Source organism: Culex quinquefasciatus, chromosome 3 (genome assembly GCF_015732765.1).
Source record: "Culex quinquefasciatus strain JHB chromosome 3, VPISU_Cqui_1.0_pri_paternal, whole genome shotgun sequence".
Lineage (NCBI taxonomy): Eukaryota > Metazoa > Arthropoda > Insecta > Diptera > Culicidae > Culex > Culex quinquefasciatus.
In genome coordinates this window covers 62,232,610-62,254,846 of record NC_051863.1, presented here as the reverse complement: position 1 = coordinate 62,254,846, position 22,237 = coordinate 62,232,610, and the positions used below count along the sequence as shown (strand labels likewise).

General features: G+C 37.6%; 1 protein-coding gene across 1 annotated transcript; it reads right to left on the bottom strand.

Moving 5' to 3' along the window:
• Nucleotides 1-10,558: 10,558 nt before the first annotated feature.
• Nucleotides 10,559-19,904, bottom strand: LOC6039516 (metal transporter CNNM4). The gene is made up of 2 exons (XM_038258937.1): nt 18,222-19,904; nt 10,559-12,906 (listed from the first exon to the last, which is right to left on the bottom strand). The coding sequence occupies exons 1-2, from the start codon at nt 19,533-19,535 to the stop codon at nt 11,305-11,307; spliced, it is 2,916 nt and encodes a 971-aa protein (XP_038114865.1). The 5' UTR covers nt 19,536-19,904; the 3' UTR covers nt 10,559-11,304.
• Nucleotides 19,905-22,237: the final 2,333 nt, after the last annotated feature.

Below are 22,237 nucleotides of genomic sequence, written 5' to 3'. Positions count from 1 at the left end.
TTGCTGGGGTTCGGGATGCCAAATTGGCAATTCAGGGCAAAGATCTTGGCCGTGTGGAGGTTTTTGAAGTACTTCGAGGCCCAGATGCCGTCTGCAAGGACTTTCCTGACTTTCAGAGTGACGATTTCGGGTTGGAGGAGGTCGGTTTTTCCCCGGCGATAACATACGGAGGTGGCCCGCGTCTTGACTCTAGATACGCCGAATTTGCTTGGCAAACCCGACGGTGTTCACGTGGTCGTTTTCGGAGAGGGTGATGATTAACAGCCCGAAATGATCTCGATCAGAACCTGCTTCTTGCTCTCGATTGTGAGACCCTTGTTGCCGTTCGAATCCCGGAATCCCGGAATGGCCTTCAAGCGTAGGCGCTTCTTCCGTTCAGTAGACACGCGGAATGTGAATCGCTAGAAATTCGACTGCCCTCGGGATCTCACTTGGGATCCCCTCCGGACAATGGTTCATTCTAGCAATCACCGTCTTCGTCCGGAACTGGTTCTGCTTAAATCAAAACAAAAACACAAACAATAACATTCCGCGAAATGTCATGTAAAAGTCAGAGCTGCCAGTTGATGACATTTCGATCTGTTATTTTTTGACAGTGAACCGGTCGTACCGAGGGGTCATAAAATGGTTGAGTCATGGTTCAGAGCCCACTGTGTAGTCTTTTATTAGTCTATGCTATGAGTATCAGTTAGTTGATCACCTACGTGATGTTGTCAAATTCATGGATTGGAACATATCTCAACAAGACTGTGATTTAATTGAGGAGATGACCAGGGAACAACATTGTTAATCCGCCAAAGACACTGCTTGATTCTATTTTCACGGTAAATTCGATTCAGAATATTCCCGTATGCATTTACGGCAGAGAAAACGAAATAAATGCAGTTAAAGAAGCATTAAATGCTTTCAGGGCAAACAAACACCCTAATGTTAGTGCAGAAATAGTAGTTTAGCTACTCTTCCATACTTTGCTGCGTCACCAGACCACATAACCACCTGTGACTGATGTGACCTACTATCCTATAAGAAACGCAAATGATGAATGGTTAATAAAACAATTGGGGAATAGTTTTGGGATCTACCCTGAAAAATAAAGTTCATTACAAAGTAATGTATTTGCGGATTTTGTATGCGTATTTTTTCTGATGTGTCACCAATTACTGCACATTTTTTAGGCGTTTGCGTTTGTCCACGCTCCATTCAGATACTTGAAGTTCCCGTCCGTGTTTGGGAAGCGGTCTGCAACACAACAATATGGTTTTACGCCGATTCGGTTTTTCGTTTAGAGAAAGCAGATAGCCTGGAGCAAGAAACAGCCCGAGGCAGGAATTGACCATAACCTGGAACGTCCGGTGCCCTCGTGGGTTTTCCGATGGGTGAATTTGGGTACATCTTGGAATCTCGGTTAATCGGGTTAATCTTCAATGCAATTTTCATCGATATAATATTTTGAATCGTACATATTCTTATTCAGGAAGATGAAGGTGATTTTTTTGTATTACACAAAAAAAAAGAAGAAATCCGAGAAAAACAAATTTAAAAATTAAAAAAAGCTTAAATTCTAAAATTCAGAGGTTTTAAAACTCTGGAATTTAATTTTAAAATTTACAAATGCTTTAATTCTTGAACTCTAGATTCTTAAATTCCATTTATACATATTACTGTGTCCCAAATAAAGGCGAGGTGGTGGAAACCTTCGGGCTCATACAACATTTCATACAACAAAGAAATCCTAAAAATCGTTTTGAACTCAAGATTTGCAATTTACTGAAAAGAGGTTTGTTTTCATAAAAAAAATCCTTTTTGGTTCTAAAAATTTGAAAAATGCGTCCAAATCTAGGCCCAAATTGTCCCGTATTTCACTTTAAATCATTAGGTCTATTCCCATACTTGCAGAATTGCAGAATTTCTGCAGCTTCTGCAGAATTCTGCAGCCAACATAAGTCACTTTTTTTCAGCACGTTCCCGTACTTTTCAGCACGCTCTCTTCATCTCTCTCTTTTGCAGAAGTTCTGCAAGGAGAGAAGCGGCAAAAATTTTGCCTCGGTAGCGCGTTCCAGTACTTTTTCTGCAACATTGTACACAGTTGAGTGAATTTAGTCAAATTGGGTATTATTTTTTTTAATTATTTCAAAATATTTTTAAAAAATGGTTGACAAAAAAAGTAATCGAAGGAAGTTTACCTCTAGAACTGGGAAATTATTGTTTTATTTATTTATTTTATTTAAAAAAATCAAGGATGTATTATTTATTAAGTAATTAGAAATTAATTATGCTTAGGTAGAAATCATATATTAGAAACAATTTAAAAATTTTACATTAGGTAAACAATTTTGCAAATAAGAGTGGCAGGTACGTTTAATAAATATGATAAAAAAAGACAAACAAAGGTTTTATATAGAAGGGATCATAAATACATGTTTAATAGCAGAATGTTTGAAAGATTATTCAGGATAACATAAATAAATTATGACTGGATGTCACGTGAAAGAACAACGGTGACGCAGTAAAATTGACAAATGAAAAAAATGATCACAAACTCAAAAATTTTGATACCCATAAATTGAGCAATCTGGAAATTAAGAAATCCATAATTCAAAATATAAAAAAAACTAATATTTCCACATCAAGAAACTTTAAAAAAAAAAACATTAAATGAGATATTTGAGAAATTTAAAAATGCAGAAAAAAATAATAAATCACAAATTCAAAGCTTGAAAAATCAAATAATTAAAAACTAAATATTTCAAAATGATTCAAGTTCAAAAAAACCTTAATTTAAAAAAGGTTGAAAAAAAAATCGATATAAAATAACAAAAGTTTTTAATATTTCTTAGTTCAGAACACAACAAATTCAAAAGCTACTGTTAAAAATAATAAGAAAAACTTAAATAAATTATAATTTCAAATACAAGTAAAATTTAAAAAATCTGTAAATAAAAATTTTCAAAATTCAAATATAAATAAAATAGGAACAAAATCTCTAAATCCTCTAAATTTGAGTTTCTAACCTAAAAAATGACTTCAAAAAATGTGCATTTATTCTGATTCAAAATGGCGTAGAAATTAAAAATTAATAGAATTAAAGAATTTAAAAATTTAAGGATTTAAGAATTTAATAATTTAATAATTTAAGAATTTAAGAATTTAAGAATTTGATAATTTAAGAATTTAAGAATTTAGAAATTTAAGAATTTAAGTATTTGAGAGTTTAAAAATTTAAGAATTTAGGAATTTAGTTATTTAAGAATTTAATTATTTAAGAATTTAATTATTTAAGAATTTAAGAATTCAAGAAATATGTTATAAAAGATTTTCCAAAAATTAAAATATTTATATGCGTGTTAATCTTGAATCATTCCATAAATTGAGTGAGGGCTCGAACCTCACTTGTTTGAAAAAAGTAGTAAACAATAGAATCTGATAGTTAATGAAAATGTACTGAATAAAAAATCATTATTAAAAGAAAGATAGAAATTGTATGTTAAAGGAAAGGGCTTTTTGTAGTATTCGCAATTTTCAGTGTAAGAACGGGCCTTGACCGATCTTATGCACTAAGTTCCCGACGAACACGCACTGCCCTTACACCTACATCTCACCCTTGCTCTGAGTCAGTACGAGCAGCACGCTAGAACACGCTTTGAGTGTTCGTGGCAGGCATGCACACCTTCTTTTCCGGTTACGCATTTTAACTCGGCCGGGGGTGGTACATTACATAGGGTTTGATGTAAGTATAAGCGCCTAACCATTTATAGTGTGCCTAACAAATTTCATTAAAGCAAAAACTGTTTTATTTTAAATTTGAATTCAAAAACTTATTATTATTTACTGTGTATTGTTTTCTTCTGAAATCTTACCTATTGTTGAGTCTGTTTATCTGTTGCTATTTCTTTTGTCGCGGTGTTTTGTTACAATTTTTGGTCCTAAGCATGTTATAAAAGTTTACCAAAAATACAATAGTAATATTTGTGTTAATCCTTTAACCATTCCATAAATTGAGTAAGGGCTCAAACCTCACTTGTTTGAAAAAAAGGGTGAACATTGAAAACGATAGACAGTAAAAGAGAATTTATTTTATAAAAATCAAGTATCAATAGTAAGAGAATGAGGAGCGTATTTTGAAGAATAAAAATGAGCTAGATGTATTAGATGTAAAATTAGACAATAGTTAATAAATAGAGATACAAAACAAGCTAAGATTATAGTAATGATAATTTATAGGACAGATAAAGAATTATTCAAATAAATAAATTCGCAATAAAATCAAAAAAGATTAGGCGAATGATAAATAGACTTGATATTACTAGTACATTAAGGAAAAGTATATTTTGAGGAAAAAAAAACAAAACAAAGTTTGTTACAGCAGTATCAATTGATAGAAAAGAGTGGAAAAGCTTTGAGAGATAAGAGAATCAAAAGTTAGTAAAATCGAAATCAAATGGAGGATAGTAAACAGAAGCCACGTTAGAAAATCAGTGAAACAAAATAAACAGAAGATAGGTGGTAGCTGAGAATGAAGAGAAGAGAAACCCCGTTGTGCGATGTTTCAGGTACATCCACAGCAGTTGACTCAACATACTGCGAATCAAAACAATACCGTCTACAATCACAAATTACTTCCCTTTCCCACATTGACGCGCCCTTTTCTTCTAGCCGTCTCGACTCTGACCCGCGGTGGTCAAAGGTTTACGATCCGTTTCCACAGGCCACCAGCTAGGTCATCATGAAAACCAAGCCAACGTGGAGGTAAGAAAATAGGACACTCGCAAGGAACCAGAGCTATACTGTTCTGATCAAGATAATTCGGATGATCTAACAGAACTACGGATGTAGTTAGTTACGCTCCTTCCAGGATGTTCCTTACGTGGACGTCAACCGAAGAGCACGCAACAAGGTCAGTGCCATTGCATGCTCTTAGGTATCAATCCTTGGCCTGCAAAAAAAGGGCTTTTTGTAGTATATGGAAAAATAGACAATAGGTAATAGATTTTATAAGTGAAAACTTGTAGGGCAGATGAAAAGTTATTCAAATAAATAAATAAAGAACTAAATCAACAAAGAATAGGCAAACGATAAACAGAATTGACATTGCTACCAAATCAAGGGAAACTATATGTGTTGAGGAAAACACACAGTTTGTTACAGCAGTATTAATTGGTCAAATACAGCGGAAAAGCGTTGAGAGATAAGAGAACCAAAGGTAAATGAAATAATAATAAAATGGTGAATAGTAAACAGAAGCTCAATTACAAAATCAGTAATAAATACATAATAAAGAAATAGATGATAGATTGTAGATGTAAGTGGAGAGAAGAGAAACCCCGTATCGCGATGTATCAGGTACATCCACACCAGTTGACTCAACATGCTGTGAATCAAAACAATACCGTCTACAATCTTCCCTTCCCACATTGCGCATCCCTCTGACCCTCGCTGGTCAAAGGTTTACGAGCCGTTTCCACAAGCCACCAGAAAGGTCACGTGTTGTACTCATGACGACGAAACCAAGCCAACGTGGAGGCAAGAAAATGGGTAACTTGCAAGGAACCAGAGCAACAGTTTTGACCAAGATCAACTAACAGCACTACTGATGTAGTTGCGCTCCTTCCAAGATGTTCCTCACCGGGTGTCAACCGAAGAGGTATCATATTTCACCCTTGGCCTGCAATTTCTGACTAGGAAACCTTATCAGAGCTGAAAATGTCAGGGGTCCTGACGCGAAAATCGGCGACGCATACACGATTTTTTCAGATCCATTCACTGAACCGCAAAACCGTGACATAAACAAACCCGACTCAGTCGTGAGTGCCCTAGCTCACTGAGCAGCTGCAATGCGAGGCAGTAGTCGACCAACGCTCATTCGACGTTGCACGCACACACATAAAGAAACAAGTTTTTACACAAAAAGTTGGTATTTATGCGTGGAAATGTAATTTGGAATATAAGTTATGGTTGTTTTAAGTGTTTTGCACAGTCTAGAACCATTCAATTGTTGAAAAATAGTCAAAATAGTGTTTAGAGAGGATTTTACGAGTCAGTCATACGACACGAATTGAGTGAGTGTAGCTCATTTTTTCACGTCTCTCATTCTCCAGCAGCCGACCGGTACGAGTCAGGCGGCAGTGGTTGAACGGACACAGTAGGCTTACAGTCACATGCTAGCAGTGAACTGACATTTTGATTTGCTTCATGTGTACGCTGGGTTGGAAACATTTTGCAGGCCTGAACCTTATAACAAAATCATATTTTTTCAAGATTTTGATGAAAATTGTTTTTTTATTTAAAAACATAAGACGGTTTCCACGCGAAATCGACCATAAAAATACGATTTTGAACCGGACCATTTCCGATCTTAATAAAACTTGCTGGATCGTTTGTCCTACTCAAATCAACAACTCATGTGCACTCAGTTTAGTAATTTACAATGGCATTTGAATTTTAGGAATTCTTTTAGTTTTAAATTATTGGTAATTACATTTAAATTGGAAAATCATATCTTTCGAAGCAGATAATCAAAAAATCGATCGAAAGTGTGTTTTAACGAAAATCGTGCGCTCTTTTCAATGAAAATATTTCCAAAAGCCGAAACTTTCATTTTCGATCAAAAAACAGTCAAAAATCCAATTTTCTTCGAAAATCAGGCTGAATACACCCTTTGATTCAAATTTTGCCATTACCATTCGAAAGAGCGGACAATTTTCCACATTTCTTCCATAGACACCAAGTTGGAGCGAAAGCGTTTTCGAGTGGTTTGTAAATAAAAACCTTTTTTCGATTTTTTTTTCCAAAAAAACTAAATAACATGTTTTATGGCAAATTTTGTAACAGATCCCATTTTTAAACTTAAAATAAAGTTCTGCTTCCGTGTTTTTGAGTTATTCCTTGACGTACCAGTTTCAAATACGTATAAAAGGAACGAAATAATTACTAAAGATAACCAAAAAAGGTGCACTTAAGTTAACATTTCCTGAACCACTTTTATTATGGAAAAATGTTTATCTCACTCGTCAGTGTTGTTAATACCTGCAAAATATTTTTTTCCTATTTTTTATGGGTCTTAGGGTGATTCCTGTCGCGTCAGGGCGGTTTAAAGATGACAATTTTTAGTATTTTTTAATAATCATTGTCAAACGCCGTTTAAACTGAACTCATGCGTATTTTTCCTTGAAAGCCAAATTGGGACCATCCATAAACCACGTGGACACTTTTTTGGGAATCTCAACCCCCCCCCCCTTCGTGGACAATTGTCCATACAAAAAAAATCTTTTTTGTATGGAGCGTGGACAATCGCTTACCCCCTGAATTGTCCACGTGGTTTATGGATGGTCCCATTAGTAACTTTCCATGTACAAACCGGATAACTTAAGTTGGTTTAAAATATGTGTTTTTTTTTTTTAAAGCACACCCTGACGTGCCAGGAACCACCCTAATTACCTAACAAAAATTATGTATAAAACCCGAGAATCTCGAAGATTTGAAGCCGATCTGAGCACCTTAGAGTTTAGCCATGCCGTTTGCCTGGAAAATTGTTGTAAGTCGGTTAGCAGAATTTTGTAAGATGTTCAATAATTTGTCAACGTGTTTTTTTTCTACAATTAAAATAAAATTGAAATCCAACACAGGATTTTTGATTTGTCATCCTGAGAAAAATTTAAGTAATAGTAGGACGAAAAGGGAATAAATATCACAGAATTTTACAATTTGCAGCTTTTCTATACAAACATTGTTGTAACTTTTCCTAGATTTGATGAAATAGGATGTTTATTCTGCAAATTTATTCTTGATATAATTAGCTTCAAATCTACGCAAATAGTTTTGATAAACACGAATAAATGATGTTTCCAGATGAATTTGGAAAATAAAATAAGAAAAAAACTATTTTGCAGGTATTAACAACACTGACGAGTGAGATAAACATTTTTCCATAATAAAAGTGGTTCAGGAAATGTTACCTTAAGTGCACCTTTTTTGGTTATCTTTAGTAATTATTTCGTTCCTTTTATATGTATTTGAAAGTTTTTTTGGAAAAAAATAAAAAAAAAACGAAAAAAGGTTTTTATTTACAAACCACTCGAAAACGCTTTCGCTCCAACTTGGTGTCTATGGAAGAAATGTGGAAAATTGTCCGCTCTTTCGAATGGTAATGGCAAAATTTGAATCAAAGGGTGTATTCAGCCTGATTTTCGAAGAAAATTGGATTTTTGGCTGTTTTTTGATCGAAAATGAAAGTTTCGGCTTTTGGAAATATTTTCATTGAAAAGAGCGCACGATTTTCGTTAAAACACACTTTCAATCGATTTTTTGATTATCTGCTTCGAAAGATATGATTTTTCCAATTTAAATGTAATTACCAATAATTTAAAACTAAAAGAATTCCTAAAATTCAAATGCCATTGTGAATTACTAAACTGAGTGCACAGGGGTTGTTGATTTGAGTAGGACAAACGATCCAGCAAGTTTTATTAAGATCGGAGATGGTCCGGATTTTGAGTGGTCGATTTCGCGTGGAAACCGTCATAAACAAATTGCAAAAAAATAAAAACGAGCAAAAAAAGATTAAAAAAATAAATATTGAGAAAACAAGTCATAGTTCGACGGTAACATTTCAAAAGGCATCATGTACATTTTGACACTTTCCGGGTTACTGCATATTCTGAAAGTACTCTTAATAAGCTACCTCTCCACCAAAAATGAGCAAAAGTTACTTCAGTAAAGTCTGTTTAATCATGATTTTAAATAAAGTAACATAAACAAAATCCCTGCCATCAGCAGTCCCTGTTTATATAGCCCTGTCAATCTGTCAAACAAAAGACTACATGAACCTCGTGACGAAAAAAAAAGCAACATGAACAAAGCGCCATGTACATTCGGCGAAGAAAAACGAATCATAACAAAGCGTACCCCTCAATGACAGCAGGGTGATATCGACGTTGGTGATTTCAAAAGAAGTTATGTTTGTTTTTCTCAAATAAAATTACGGAAATAATGTTTTATTGAATATGGATGATCAAGTATCAACAAAAGCAACGTTTTTCATCGTTTGTTATCATTAGAACATCTTATTTTGCTTTTATATAAAAATGGTAATTGAAAATGGATGCTCAACATTCAAATGCGTTTTTCTCAAAACGCATGGTTTGTACATGATGCTTTTTGAAATGTTGGCGTCGAGTTTTAACATTTGCATAGAAAAAGTGTTTTAAAATGCATTTTACACTAGTTCAGTTGGTTTGCAAACGAAAACAAGTTAGGTAATTTATGTGAAAGAGAAGTCCAACTATGATCTGTACTAAGTTGGAGCTGAAAATAACGATTTATTTTGATTAAAAATGAGTTTTTATCTTAGGGTGGCCTTCTTATCCCATCTCCCCTAGCTAAGTACAGTACTTGTTCGGTAACTGTGCTGAGAACGTAGCCGAGTCACCGAATGCTGCTCGCTAACTGGGCTGAACTACAGTTTGTCTAGGAAACAGTTTGGCCAATGTTTGACAGATCCAAACGCGCTGGACACCAAACGCCCTTTACCTCCAGTAAATCTGGCAGTGTTGCAAGCGCAAAACATACGTTGCCAGTGCCAATTTATTTTGCATCGACCAGTCTGTTTCCCTTGGACAGTCTGGCTAAACGAAATAACGAAATATTCCTGATGAGATATAAAAATTAAAGTTACTCAAATTTATTTACAATCCTTACTTTTCATTTTTCTTCAGTTGTTACTTGAAATAAAATAAAAGTTTAAAAAAGTTTTGCATCCATTAACCCCTCAGTCGTTTCAGTTTGTTTTGGTTTGTTGACGTTTGTCTACTTTTTAACTGGGCTACGGCCCAGTTATCGAGCGCCCAGTTAAAAAGCAGCCCAGTTACCGAACAACTACTGTACTTCAAAAGTCATGCTAAAGATTGTAAAAACGGTGGTTTTTGTACGAGAACCTGTCATGTTAAATATTTTTAGAAAAGGTATTTGAAAGACCTTTACAATCTGATCAGAGATCAGTTAAACCTATTAAAAGTTATGAGCACTCAAGTGATATTTTAGTACTTTTTAGATGCTTTATCTTAGAAATTTGGATGAAAACGTAGTCCGGATTTAGCATGTGACTCATCGTTGTGTGGGTGATCAAAAGACCTATCCCTACGGGGTCTCTTACGAAATTTTAAGAAAATTGGCGGAGGGGCGAGTGATAGGAAATTTTGTTAACACGAATAATAAAATACTTCGAGTTATTATATTTAGCCAATAATTTGCAAACTTCTATTTGAATGTTGCATGAAATACCCTTGAAACCAAATCATCAAAAGGGTTTTATCTTCATTTGCCGCAACCGGTTTTCGCTCGGAGCTTAAGCTTTTGATCGGTCAGAAAAAAAGACTCCACGGTGGCACGAGACTCTTATCAATGTGCGGGTTCCCAACCACATCCATTAACTGTTTTTTTCAACAGCACAGTGAATCAAAGCTGATAAAAACAGAAGGACAGGTGCAACAATCACTCGTTATCAACACACACCGCCGCCGCGAATCGAAAGTCTTCAAAACGGTCTCGCATCAAAACGAACGCGTGCTTTGAACAAATATATCTTCATTTTTTTTCATCTTCTTCTTCTTTATTTCTGCCTCCATTCCTTGAACACCTCTCTCTCTCTCTCTGGATTAAATGATAACTATGATATCAGTGTCGTTTTGGTTTGGATTCTTTTTTTTTTCTTGTTATCGTGAAATGCAAAGGTTACGTGTTTGTGTGGATGTTTGTGTCTATGTGTGTGTGTGTGTGTGTTTCCGTGTATCAACTACCATTTTCCTCCCTTTTCGTCCTGTTCGATTGCAAGTGCATTTTTTTTGTTTCTTGATTATAAATTTAAAGGAACCATAACATTTTTTTCGCTAAACTGCTCACTACATCTGTGTTTTTTTTCAATTTTATTTTGTTAGTAAAAATTTTCTTTTTCTAGGACGTTTTGTTATGATTCTCTCTGAACACGCTGCTTATTTTTTTTTTGAGAAAAAGGGGGATCAATTCGCAACAAGAGGGAGAAATAGATTTTTTTTTTGTGTTTTTTCCTTACGTGCTACGGGGTTTCTTTTTTTGTATCGTTTGTTTTTTTTTTGTTTTTCTTAATAGGAAAAAATAATAGTAATAAAAACGATTATAACTTGTTTCTTAAACGGTAATAATAGCTTTGATTTGATCATCTGACAATAATAATAGTGTTTTCTCTTTGACTACGACTACGACTACAAACATTATTCTTGGTTCAACTTTAAGGGTGTGTGTGTGTGTGTGAAGTACATCCGACAAGGTACAAATCTAGGATTTGGACCGGGTAAGCAACGGTTTGTCCGAGTCGTCGAAGGTACGCTGCGGGGCCAGGCTGTTGCTGCGCGTGCTGGTGGTGGCAGGTGGCGCGGACCCGTGGCCGACGACGAGCGGACCGTTGTGGTGATCTGTTGACCCGAGCATGGCCAACGTGGGCGAGGGCGCGTTGCTCGTGGGTTTGCTGGCCTTGGGGGTTTGCAGGTTGGCGGTGTCGGCGCCCACGCTGCGATCGTCCTCGTCGTCCAGCGAGTGAAGCAGTTTTTCCACCTCGTCGTCGATCGGTTCCAGGCCGGAGTTGTCGGTCCCGAGACGCTGGGAGCGTTCCATCAGCGTGGCACGTTTGGCCGCCAGGTACAGGTTGCGCTTGATCTGGATGTAGACCATCTCGGTGACGGCCTTCACGGTGTAATCCGGGATGAACGTGTGCCGCAGCATGGCGTCCATGTTGAGCGACTGCAGCGAACCCATGATCTGCTGCGGAGAGTCCACCGGGACGTCGATGCAGATGTTCTGGACGAGGGCTTGCGTGCCAAAGTAGCTGAACGGACCGCTGTCGAACATGAGGTTCTCCTTGCCGACGGTGACCTCGACGCGTCCCTCCAGAATAAGTACGAAAAAGTCCACCGGCTTGCCACGCGTGATGATGAACATCGACGGGTCGTTCCGATCCTTGCCCTTGTGCTTCACGTGGTGCACAATGTCCTGGTTGAGCAGCCGGCGCAGAATCGTCTCGGACACCGAGTCCGACTTAAATGCCTCCACGGTGGTGCTCAAATACTGGAAGGTGGCCAGCGTCAGCTGGGGAGAAATGCGCAAACGCTGCGAGTTCGGATCGCCGCGACCCTGGGAAAACACGGCAAAGTCCTGGCGCTTGTTACGATCGCGACGCACCTTTCTACGATTGTCGGTAAACACGTCCGTCTCGTCCATAATCTCCGCCTGGATCAGCTCCTCGATCACGTCCTCCAGCGTGACCAGCCCGATCGTCTCGTAGAACGGATCGCCCTCGCCTTCGTTGTTCACCCGGTGCACGAATGCCATGTGGCCCTTGTGGCCTTCCTTAAACTGCTTAAACATCACATCGAGCGTCACGTCCTCGAACACGAAATGGCACGAATTCTGGTAGAACTCACACAGCGTCTTCAGCTGCGTGTTATCGTCCGGATCGACAAACGCCAAATCCTTAATGTACAGCAACGTCACGATGTTGTTCCGCTCGTTCTCGTACACCGGAATCCGCGAGAAGCCACTCTTCATAATCTCCGTAATCGTCTCGAAATCCAGCACCGCGTCCAAATCCAACATGAACGCGTCCTCGATGCGCGTCATCACGTCCTCTACCGTCTTCTTGCGAAGCTCCAGCACGCCCGAGATAACGTTCACCTCGTCCTTGTCCAGATCGTTGATGTCGGTCGTGACTTTCACGAGCTCCTTCAGCCGCTCGCGGTTGTAGAAGTTGCCAATCTCCTCGCCGAGCAGCACGTCCAGCACTTTGGACGTCGGATAAGATAGCGGGAACGTTATCAGCATCACCGCCTTCGTGATCATGATGGTCTTGGCACCGACGGCCAACCCGTGCCGGGAGCAGATGGCCTGCGGAAGCAAAAAAAAAAATTGATCACAACAAAGTTTTGACACTTGCGGGAAAATTTTCTACCCATCATAGCAAGCCGAGCAAGCCAGCCCCCGCCCAACCAACGATCACCGCGATCACCAGGGACTCGCGTAACCATGGAAGCCATAGTTACGAAAAATAACAAGCTGAAAGGTGTGTAGGTCAAGTGCAGATCCCCTGTTCAGCCATACCCGCTTGGGACGTTGGTGAGGTTAGACGCACTTACTAATTTCTCTCTCTCTTTCTCTCATTTCAGATAGCCGGAGAAATGGGTGCGAAAATGTCTCGCCGTAAAGGGCGGAAGGCCGCTGCGGCCGCCGAAGAGGCCAGTACGGTCGAGGAGTTGGGCACTCCGCGTACGGACGAAGCTGACGTTGACCGGGTTGCGGGTGGCGGACGGGTTGACGGGGGAACTGACTCGGTGGGGGGTATTCCGGAACCGGATCCGCCGGTTCTGGAGCAAAATTTAACTGACTCTTGTTTTGGCCATTCCGATGAACCGGCGGATCCGGTTCCGGAAGCCCCGGTGGTAATTGAAATTCCTTTTCCTTTAAATAACTCTTTGGACAATACTGCGGCGGTTCCGATTCCGGAACCGCCCGTAGATCAAAATTCTACTTTGAATGATTTGTCTATTTCAGGGGGAAGCGAGGGCCAAATCGACGAGATTACCGTAGTTCCGATACCGGATCCACCGGTCACGGAGCAAAATTTAAACGACGATTCTTTGGAAAATTCCGAAAGACCGGTGGATCCGGTTGAGGAATCTACGGTAATCGACGTAGAAGAAGGTTCCGAACCATCTGCGGCGGCTTCCATCTTGGAGCCGCCAGAACGTTATGTTCGCAAAATTAGTTTGGAGGAAGTTCTGGAACAACCAAATTTAAAGGTATTTCCAAATTCTAAAAAATCAGTCCGTTTTTCAGATTTGGCACAGGTCCAAGAGTATACCGTTTTGGAATCCTCTATTCCAAAACAGTACTCGATTCCGGTGAACGATTCCTCAGAATCTGTTCCGGAACTTCCCAAACAAAATTCCAAAAAAATAAAATATTTTTGGTGTTACTCCTGTCAAAATTCTCGTACGAATTCTTTGCCCTGGTTGCTGCGATTGCGGTATTCAAAATTTTCGATGTGGTTGCGCCATTTGTTTTGTGGGTCGATGTGTTGCGCGGTTATTTGTTTGCTTGTTTTTGTTTGAATTGTTTAATGTTTTTTCTCGTTTCATGAGCTGTTTCTAGTTAGGAGCGTTTTTAGCAATTACAGATGACGATTGATGACGATGATGATGATGATTAAATGCGATGAATATTGGATGGATTAGTGAAGTAAGTTTTGAGATCGTTAACGAATAATTTATTACAAATAATTACAAATGTATCGTTTTGCCATTCCAGATGCCGAATTTCTGGACTGGACTGGACGATCCTGACGGAGAGGCGGAGATTGGAGATTTCTTGAAGCCTGAAGATTTTTTTTTTTATTATAAATGAAATGTATTTTATTTCTGTAATAAATGTATGAAAACAAAATTGCTATGCTTTATTTTAAGAAGGAAGTACTTTGATAAATTTGAATTGCAACATGTGTTTGTTTTGGTTTATCTTTCATTTAGGAAGAAAACAAATCGTTTGAAACTGAATTCTTGGAATCGTTTGAACTTGATTGAAACTTGATTTAGTAATGAAGTAGAAAGAAAAGAAAACGAAAGAAAATTTAAAGAAAAATTTTTAAATTTAATTTTTTTTTTTTTTATTTAAGAAAATTTTTTTTTGAAAAGGTTCAATAAACCAAATTTCTAGTTTAAAATTCCAGCTTAAAATTTGGTTTATTAAACCTATTAAAAAAAAACCTTCATGATTGTAAAATTGTAAAGTTTTACAATTTTACAATTCTGGAGTTTTTTTTTTGAAAAGGTCCTATAAACCAAATCTTCATTTTTTGCTTTTTGGGTGTTTTTGAATACCCCTGACTCAAGGCGGTTCTAAAAACACCCAAAAAGCAAAAATTGAAAATTTGGTTTATTGGACCTTTTCAAAAAAAAAAAAAAAAAACTCTAGAATTTTACAATTTAACAGTTTTACAATTTAACAGTTTTACAATTTTACAATTTTTCAATTTTACAATTTTATAGCTTTACAATTTACAGTTTTACGATTTACAATTTCATAATTTTACAATTTTACATGTTTACAATTTTACAATTTTGCAATTTCACAATTATACAATTTTACAATTTTAAATTGTTCAATTTTACATTTTTTTCCATTGAACAATTGTAAAATTGAAAAAAATGTAAAATTGAGCAATTTAAAATTGTAAAACTATAAAATTGTAAAATTGTGAAATTGCAAAATTGCTAAATTGTAAAACTGTTAAATTGTAAAATTCTAGAGTTTTTTTTTTTTTCGAAAAGGTCCAATAAACCAAATTGTAAAATTGTAAAATTGTAAAATTGTAAAATTGTAAAATTGTAAAATTGTAAAATTATGAAATTGTAAATCGTGAAATTGTAAATTGTAAAACTATAAAATTGTAAAATTGTAAAATTGTAAAACTGTTAAATTGTAAAACTGTTAAATTGTAAAACTGTTAAATTGTAAAATTCTAGAGTTTTTTTTTTAAAAAGGTCCAATAAACCAAATTTTCAATTTTTGCTTTTTGGGTGTTTTTAGAACCGCCTTGAGTCAGGGGTATTCAAAAACACCCAAAAAGCAAAAAATGAAGATTTGGTTTATAGGACCTTTTCAAAAAAAACTCCAGAATTGTAAAATTGTAAAACTGTAAAATTGTAAAACTGTAATCATGCAAAATTGAAAAATTGTAAAAATTCTTAAATTGTAAAATTGTAAAAATTCTTAAATTGTAAAATTGTAAAACTGTAAAACTGTAATATTGTAAAATTTTAAAATTATAAAATCGTACAATTCTGGAGTTTTTTTTTTATTAAAGGTCCAATAAACCAAATTTCCAGTTTAAAATTCCAGCTTAAAATTTGGTTTATTAAACCCATTAAAAAAAAACTTTCAGAATTGTAAAGTTGTAAAATTGAACAATTGTAAAATTGTAAAATTAAAAAATTGTAAAATTGAAAAATTGTAAAACTTTAAAATTGTAAAATTGATCTTCATTTTTTGCTTTTTGGGTGTTTTTGAATACCCCTGACTCAAGGCGGTTCTAAAAATACCCAAAAAGCAAAAATTGAAAATTTGGTTTATTGGACCTTTTCAAAAAAAAAAAAAAAAAACTCTAGAATTTTACAATTTAACAGTTTTACAATTTAACAGTTTTACAATTTAACAGTTTTACAATTTAACAGTTTTACAATTTTACAATTTTTCAATTTTACAATTTTATAGTTTTACAATTTACAGTTTTACGATTTACAATTTCATAATTTTACAATTTTACATGTTTACAATTTTACAATTTCATAATTTTACAATTTTACATTTTTACAATTTTACAATTTTACAATTTTGCAATTTCACAATTATACAATTTTACAATTTTAAATTGTTCAATTTTACATTTTTTCCATTGAACAATTGTAAAATTGAAAAAAATGTAAAATTGAGCAATTTAAAATTGTAACACTATAAAATTGTAAAATTGTGAAATTGCAAAATTGCTAAATTGTAAAATTGTAAAATTGTAAAATTGTAAAATTGTAAAATTGTAAAATTGTAAAATTATAAAATTATAAAATTGTAAAATTGTAAAATTGTAAAAATGTAAAATTGTAAAACTATGAAATTGTAAATCGTAAAATTGTAAATTGTAAAACTATAAAATTGTAAAATTGTAAAATTATAAAACTGTTAAATTGTAAAACTGTTAAATTGTAATATTCTAGAGTTTTTTTTTTTGAAAAGGTCCAATAAACCAAATTTTCAATTTTTGCTTTTTGGGTGTTTTTAGAACCGCCTTGAGTCAGGGGTATTCAAAAACACCCAAAAAGCAAAAAATGAAGATTTGGTTTATAGGACCTTTTCAAAAAAAAAAACTCCAGAATTGTAAAATTGTAAAACTGTAAAATTGTAAAACTGTAATCATGCAAAATTGAAAAATTGTAAAAATTCTTAAATTGTAAAATTGTAAAAATTCTTAAATTGTACAATTCTGGAGTTTTTTTTTTAAAGGTCCAATAAACCAAATTTCCAGTTTAAAATTCCAGCTTAAAATTTGGTTTATTAAACCCATTAAAAAAAACTTTCAGAATTGTAAAGTTGTAAAATTGAACAATTGTAAAATTGAACAATTGTAAAATTGAAAAATTGTAAAACTTTAAAATTGTAAAATTGTAAACATGCAAAATTGCAAAACTGTAAAATTATAAAATTTTAAATCTGTAAAATTGTAAAACTGTAAAATTGTAAAACTGTAAAATTGTAAAATCGTAAAATTGTGAAATTGTAAAATTTTAAAATTGGAATCAATATTCTAAAATTGTAAAATTGTAAAAAAAATCCCGAAGCGATGCTTTTCTTTTTTTTTGAGGACTATTCAAAAATAATGGTAAACGAAAATAATGGCCGAATTCAAACCCTCTACAACCCAACCCCGCCTCTATACGGACTTCGATCTAAAAGTTCGCTAAAAATCAATTTTTCAACGAATTTTTGATATCTTAAAAGCATTGAAAAAAGAACTCTTAAAACTTAAGAAAATTCTTAGGTTAGAAGTGTGACTTGTTTTATGTGACTTTGCCAATGTTTTCAAAAATGTCATTTTTTTCTGGGGTCAAGGGAAGGTCGTTCCTTCCGAGTTCCGTACTAGCCTTGAATCGGAGCATTTGGTAGGGTAGGTATGTCCACGACTTCTTTCTCGCATTTGTTTAGGAAGCATCGATAAATTGGATGGAAATTGGAAATTTTAAAATTCAACGACGATGGCCAATTTTTACGGGGTTGAGGTTCTGTTTTTTTTTAATTCATCATCATCCCGGTACGAGAATCGAACTCACGACCTCTGGATTGGAAATCCAGCACGCCGTTAGTCGAAACCCATCCCCTACCGGTCAGTATTCCCAGTGAGCAGATTAACTCTTTGAAGGGATCTGACTTTGCCGAGCCAGACAGGAATCGAACCCATCACCTTCCGCTTACAAGGCGAAACCCATAACCTCACGGCCACGGAAGCTCGGCTATTGGACAAGCTGAACCAAAAGTCGGCGCTGAATAGCCTGCGACACTGATTGATTGATTTATCTGTTTTTAAGAGCTTTTCAGCGCACGCGAAGTCGGCAAGACAATGCAACGCAACGTTATCAACTTCGCACACATACACTCACCTGCGGGGTAATTTCACCAAAGATGACGATCGCGATGGTGGAGCAGATGACGGCGACGAGGCCGGACGTCAAACTGTCCAGCAGGATGGTGAAGGTCGAGTTGACCAGGACGTTCCCGAGCAGGATGCTGCACAGGAGGAAGTTTCCGTGGTCGCGCACCGGTTGGATGGCGCGGGCGTACTGCTTCTCCTGCTCGGTGCCGGTGTTGCAGAGGATTTTGAGGTCGGTCCGGTCGAGCGACATCAGGCCCAGGTTGAGGCCGGAGAAGAGCGCGGAGAACATGAGGCAGGTGCCGATGATGATGAGGGAGACCCAGAGCGGGAGGACGGGTTCGTAGCTGGAGAGTCGCATCCAGTCCTTGGAGCCCTGGTGGGTAAAGGGTTCGACGGATTTGGCGAGTTGTTCGCCAGTGTCGTGAGTTTCGTACTTGGCACAGACGTAAAAGTACTGGCCGAGGGGCGCGACCAGGGTTGGCAGTTCGACCTGAACGAGGGCGCTGTACTCGCTGACGGAACCTTTGAGCACGCGGAACTTGTTGGTAACGGGGACGAGGCACGATCCGCCGTACACGTTGTGCTCCTGGGTGAACACGATGACGGTGGATTCGGTGAGACCCTCGCCAAACAGCCGGACCGTCACGGGTGCGTGACTCAGCACGGCCGGTACGCCGTCCTCATCGACGCGCGGCTCTTTGGCGGCGTGCTCCACGCGAAGGCCAAATATTACGAGGTTCGGCGTAGAACTGTCTACAGCTGCCTCCACGACCGCCTCTCCCTCCCCTACCGCCGCCGCACTACGCTGCGTTCGTTGAAGCTCCTTGCTTGCTCGCGCGACTGACGAAATCGACAAGAAAAACAAATCAATGTCTTCTCCCCCTCGTCCAGCACACGCTCCTCTGACCTTCTCCCCGAACCACCCATCGTTAATGGACGGCCATTGCTGCTGCTGCTGCTGATTAAGCTCCAGCACCATTTGGAAGTGCGTATCGTTTCGTGCCAGGATACGGCCACTTCCCACGTCTTCATCCTCTCCATCTTGCTTCTGGAAGCAATCTTCGGCGCTTTGCGCCCACCTTACAACCCGTAACTGGTCCCCCGGGACCAACTCTCCCTGCGTCACCGCCGCCGTGACCAACCAACCAAGCTGTCCATCGCTGTTACCGTTCCGCGGCACTATCACGGAACCTGCGACACCGCCGAGGGCACATGACCCCACCAGCACCAGAACCAGAACCCACGAACGCCGTAACAGGAAGTTGCTGCTGCTGCTGTAGCAGATTCTAGGAGCCCCACCGCCGGGACCAGCTTTCGGCATATTTTTACACACAATCAAAATATTTTCACGTTAGTTTTTTTTTTCCTTTTCGTGGTTACTGTTTTTTGCTTTGCATGGTTCTTGAATTCAACTAGGATTTTTTTCCCCTTCACAAAACTTTTGTGTTCTTCTCGAAAAGTGACTCACTGCCCTGGGCTGATGCTTTCGAATGTTGTGCTACTGGTCGTCGTCGTTCATCGTGCACCTGATTTCGGAGATGATTTTGGGGACAAGACTGCGACCCGCGACCGCGACTACGAACCGATACGATCCGATTTTTCTCCGTGACTGTTCCTGATTGTGTGATTTTCTTGGATGTGACGGGTTCTTCAACTTCAACCCACCACCAAGCAACCACAAGAATAAAACGCGAAAAAGGAAAAGAGAAGAGTGATTAGGGCAACTCTACCGAGGGGGTGGCATTTTTTGCTGCGCAGCTGGGGAGAGTGTATAACAGTTGGGTCTGGGTGGCTAAACTGCCCAAGTAACCATCCAGCTCTAGGAAAAATCATAAAACAGCAATTAATCAGCAATCCCAATGCAAGATTGCTATGCAACAGCACGTGCAAGTGCTAATCAGCATTGTGGGCGTAGCATTCGAGAATGCTGAGATGATGCATATGCTGTTTAAGTGCTGCTGCTGGCAACTCTGTTTGTCAGTTTCCATTAAACTGGCAACAGTATTAGCTTTGTTTATATTTGGAACGGTAGAGCGAGCGAGACAGTATGAAAAAAACAAATCTAAACATGTTATTCTTATATTCCAACATGGGAAAAACAGAGATTTTTTCGGATATCATCAAATTATGATACAAATAGGTAAGTTTAACAACCAAAATTTTCTTTATTATTTGTGACAGGTGTGTGTATCCATTTCAGAAGCGGTACAATTAAGACCGGCAGCTGTTCGGAGTGGACGCCGGACTCAACATACACCATCAGAGCAGAAATTCGAGATTTTCTGTGGAATTGGCATTGGACAATATGTGCGAGGTTCCAAAATACGGAGTTTAGATCGGATACGTGTATCAATTGAGACTCCAATGATGTTCAATCAATTGTAAAATCATGGGAAATAAATAAACGCAGAATTCAAAACGAATAACACAAAATATGTTTTGTAAATTGAATCGAATTCACAGCGTGTAGTTGTAAAAATCACCCGCACCTAGACCCGCACTCTCTTTTGGCACTTACTTACATTAGCAGCAACTAGACCATCGGATAAATTCACAAGTACCTGTGAAGCATGCTCAGATAGCCACCTCTCATTTAGGCTTGAAGGATCGGACTCACGGAAATCAGCGACAACATCTTCTATCATCGGGCATCAAATCTCCAACTGGTCAATTTCGAGCAAAAAAATCTCATTCCCCACTCGGATCAGCTGTGAGTCGGTAACGTAGAAATTGTAAACAAACCCAAAATAGAGGAAGGAAAGGGAGAGAGAGCAACATTTTTGCTCCTCCCATTTTTTTTGACGTTTTGTGCAGGGTTGGATAAAAACAGTAGGGGCCAGCACTTAAACAGCCGAGAAAAGTCCAAAAGCGGCCACTATTCAGCACTATAGTAGCTGTTAGTGCTGAAGTAAAAACCGTTTGGCTTTTACTCGCAGCTATGAAAGCGCATTAAGGGCCAAACAGTGACTGTTATTTAGTGCTGGATGGTTACTTGGGTGATGTTTTTGAACTCGGATTTGATTTTGTAAATGGATCCTAAAATTAAGTTTCAAAATCTCATCAAATCAAATTGTTCGCTCAACAGCATTGGCTTGGCGTTCTCTATAGCGAGATTCCTACCGGAAACTAGATGTCCGAAGGCTTGAAACGGCGAGGCAATCCAAACCTATTTTTTACACCTTAGTTCACATCCACCCCGGGATTGAAACATACATCCTTGGATTGTGAGTTGAACTGCCGACAACGAGAACTGTCATTTGCTATTGACAGTTCTCGCTGTCAAAAAAATCGAGCAGTGTGATGCGAGAACGCAAGAAAAGGTAAGCCAAAAAGCAAGTTATCGCAGTTAACGCGCGTTAAAGCAAGTTAAAGCGGAAAGGTGAAAGTGAACGCTGCAAAGGTTTGAAAAGAAAGCTTTATCGCTCGGTTAGCGCGGAAGTGACGTCCCTCTCGGAGAAAAGTGAAAACACGCGACTTCCAGAAGGTTGCCTAAGCTATGTCCGGATCCATCATCCCATCTTTGGTTAGGTAATGAGTCTTTCCAAAGAGTCTATAACATGGAAGATCTGGCAACTCTGTCTTAAATTATGACCGCTTAAGTGATATTTGTGTATTTTTTTTTAAATAGATGGAGTTCAAACCCATCATATCACCAAATGTTGGAAAAAGTTAGGAAGGCTCCAACCGCATGTGTGGATTAAGTTAGTTTTTTAAAAAAAGAAGGTAATACAACAACGAGTGCTGAAAAAATCGAGCTTCTCAACGAGTTACATACACCTTTTTTTTCAACTCCGAATACACTCTCTCTGAAACTTGAACATTTCATTTTAAGAACTTTAATGAGTGCTTTAAAATCTGGGTGCTGAATAGTGCTTTGCAAAACTGCCCCAAATTTTGAACTGTCAAAGTGGAACCAATTTATTGTTCGCCAAAAGTAGAGAGTATTGTTATCGATCATTGAAGTGTCCGATTAGACAAATTAAACACGCGATTAGTACTAGGTTAAAACTATATTAATTCTGA